The sequence below is a fragment of the Nicotiana sylvestris genome, chromosome 6 (assembly GCF_000393655.2).
Source record: "Nicotiana sylvestris chromosome 6, ASM39365v2, whole genome shotgun sequence".
Lineage (NCBI taxonomy): Eukaryota > Viridiplantae > Streptophyta > Magnoliopsida > Solanales > Solanaceae > Nicotiana > Nicotiana sylvestris.
Genome location: NC_091062.1, coordinates 58,687,908 through 58,691,414, shown reverse-complemented (window position 1 = coordinate 58,691,414; position 3,507 = coordinate 58,687,908). Strand labels below are relative to the sequence as shown.

Sequence of the window (3,507 nt, the reverse complement as noted above, 5' to 3'; positions counted from 1 at the left end):
AAATCATACTCCTCGATTTTGACCGTATACATTGTATTAATTAAATCACTTATTCTTTAAAATCGCGTATAAATTGAATTGTTATCCATTTTAAGGGTAAACACATATCATTTCATTAAATGGCAGCTTAACGATAAATATTTTCCGGAGAATGAATGCAAAATCCTAGTCCTATTTGTTGTTCATGATTATTTCATTTTAAATGACCGAGAAGTTGCCGAGATAGGTTTGAATTGAATGAATACTTAATTGCTGAAAGAACTTGAACGAAACCTCTTTACCAAAAGCAGTTTCGAACGAAATAAACGTGAAAATTTAAATTAAAAAACAAAAGGAATAACACTGGTGTTGGTGTTGACCGATGACTGCCGCTCTGATTCTTGAAAGTGTGTGCCATTCTTCCAAAAGAAAGGCAAAGGGAAAAAAGAAGATAAAATAATAGGTTTAACTTTTTGGGGTTTTGAGGGCGCCGAGTTTGAAAAAAAAAAATGTCTTAGTCCTCAATCCTCATGCACTAAATTATGGAATATTAGAATTTATCATAAGTAATAATTTTCCAGTCTCATTTGATGTGATATTATTACTATCTAAAAAGTCAAACATTTGTCTTTAACTATAATTTTCTAAATTTGTTTAAAAATATTTTGAAGTATTAACTACAATAAATTATATTACAGAGTACGGATAAAAATTTTATGACTAAAAGAAAGACTTTTGAAACTAATATTCTAAATATAAGTTTTTGATTGTAAATTATTATATTAAGGATAAATAAAATATTAAATTATTATTAAATATAAAAATTATTATTCTTTTTGGAACTGATAAAAAATATCACATAAATTGAGATAAAAAAAGTAATACTTTTCACATAAAATTTTTAATTTAAATTTTTAAAAAATTTATATACGAATTCTCAAAAAATTTAGATGCTTTGACCATTATATTTGGAACTCCTTTATATAAAATAGGACGAGTGTCCTACTAAAAAAAAGATATTAATTAATCATAATTAAGTAGATCTTTTTTTTTTTTAAAAAAATCATATCATGGGGGGAGGGGGAGAGAGAAAAGAGGGAGAGGGGGGGATTGGACAATAGCCAGGGGTGAAGAACCTTGGGTAAGGAGACATCTCTTTTTATTTCCTAAAAACATCAAGTTGCAAATCAGCTGCCCCCACTTGGTATGGAAATTCACTGAATCCGACCACTCTCTCTCTAACATAATTAGGCATATATATATAATTTCCTCAAGAAAGCACTAATATATTCTTGCTTCAAAATACAGTGCAACCACCCCAAATCCATCCAAATCTCCCCAACCAAAAGTAGAGGCCAATTTCCCAAAGAAAAATCAACGTCAACAATTCAAAACCAAGTAAAGGAGAATTCCACACACTCTTGTTGCCTTGAATACTTGATATTTCTTTTTCCATTACCAAATCTTGAACAATCTTTTTCTTTCTCTTCCATCATACGCACTCTTTTTTGGTAAATACACCCAACACAAATCCCAATTCTTGATTGCATTGGAAGATTAGAGAGAGGGGAATACTGATTTTGTTCTTGTGCAAATGCTACAAATTCTTGAGGGCAACTTTACTTGTTGGTACACATTTAGGAACCTGAATTTGAAGTTTCAGCAGCTGCTTCAACATCCACAATCTTCTGCAGTTTTTTGTTCTTGATTTGGATTCTGTTTTCCTCCTATTCTTGGACTCCCACTTTGGGGTGAAAATTCAAAGCCTGATACTGCCAAAAATCAACATGAGTGAACAATCCGAAGCAAAATTAAGATCATCAAAAGGGTATATGAATTTGGAACATCATCAGTATATGAAAACAATGAACAACAACTCTGCTTCTGCTGCATTCCCTAGAAAGAATATAAGTTTTGTGGAAGGAAAAAAGCTAGCAGAATATAAAAGATCATTGTCTTCTCAAAAAGTGTTGTCAATTAGCTATTTCAGTTTGGAATCATTTGTTCTGCTCCTTTGCCTCACAGCATCATTGCTACTTTTGCCATTGATCCTTCCACCATTGCCACCTCCACCATTTATGCTCCTCTTACTTCCCATTTTAATTCTGCTTCTTCTTATGTTCTTGGCTTTTATGCCTAATTCTTCCAATCTGAGAAATGTTTCTTATACATATGTGTCATCACCTTAGATTTTTGGGTTACACAAATTAATTAATGAGTTGAGATCCTTTCATTTCTTATTTCTTTACCTAACCAGCAATATAATGTACGTAGAGCTGTTTATTTACATCTTACTTTGTAGTTTTTTTTAAACTGTTAGTATACCAAATACTTTCTGCTTTCAGGCAAAATGTAATATGTAAGAGGAATATTTATGTATTATTAGTATGTATTGAAGTATTGAATATCCTCTTCCATGTATCAGTCTATAATTTTTAAGGCAGACCAACAAAAAGTCTATATTTTCAGGCCAAATTTGGGATGGTGAATGCTTAATTGCAATTGATCTTGTACTTTTATCACATAATATTATTTTGAAGGATTCGTGCAATTTACAATATAACTTTTGTAACACCTAACACACTGTAAGGAAGAATTCTTGTGTGCTTCTCTCCGTAAACTTATCAAGTTTTGAGGATATGTTGCTACGTTGTGGCCAGAGGCAAAAAAAAAAAAAAGTGCTAAGTGAGAATTGATCCGTGTTCCTCTAGGTGAATAAATATTTCATCAAGTATAACATTCAGTCTTTTTGGAGCATGTGTGTCAATACATAATATTAGACAATTTCTAAAAAATATGTATATAAAATACATAGTCTGACGGTTCATATGCCCCATGATTTATGATATACATCCGCCCCTGGTTGTGGCAAAGACATGGAAAAACCAAATATTCAAATTGCTCTAAATTCTAAGCTAGAAAGCAGAAACTGATGAGAAATTTATAGATTTTTTATTTAGGTGATTTGATTTCACCGATCCTCAACCGTTTTGCCAAGTGCAAGGTACAATTTCATATATTAATTAAGAAAAGGAGAAAATTACATTGTAGCATTTCTTTGACCTCACTGATATGACAAGTTCATTGCAAAATCCTCATGACTCGCCAAGTCTGATTCAAATTTAATCACACTTGAAATGGGCTCCGACCCAACATTATTAAGGAATTTTTACCTCCTATAGAAAAAGTTAACATCTTATTTATTTTAAATAAATATCATTTAAAAAAATTATATTCTATAGATACCTTTTAAGGTTTATAGCAAAATATTTAATTTTGGTCACCTCCTAGCCCTAAGCTACTAAATACGCTAATTAGTTACACTATTTTTTTTTCTCTCTCTACTTTGATACATCACATTCTCTTCCCCCACCCCATTAAAATTTCCAATCTCGCCCACTTCAGAAATTGAAAAAAAGACACTAAAGCAGGAACACAGCCTGGAGAAGTGCAATACTTTGCCGATTTTGTCCAACGACAGAGGAGGCATCTTCCTTCTCTCAATTTACCCTAACACTACGACTGAAT

The 3,507-nt window shown here is 31.7% G+C and overlaps 1 protein-coding gene across 1 annotated transcript; it reads left to right on the top strand.

Moving 5' to 3' along the window:
• The first annotated feature begins 1,844 nt into the window (after nucleotides 1-1,844).
• LOC138870673 (ARGOS-like protein) lies at nucleotides 1,845-2,168 on the top strand. Its single transcript, XM_070148500.1, has one exon. The coding sequence runs from the start codon at nucleotides 1,845-1,847 to the stop codon at nucleotides 2,166-2,168; it is 324 nt and encodes a 107-aa protein (XP_070004601.1).
• The last annotated feature ends 1,339 nt before the right edge of the window (nucleotides 2,169-3,507 follow it).

Bases quoted from the DNA above. Each gene is read 5' to 3' on its own strand.
- LOC138870673 (XM_070148500.1), top strand. From the start codon at position 1,845: ATGAACAACAACTCTGCTTCTGCTGCATTCCCTAGAAAGAATATAAGT.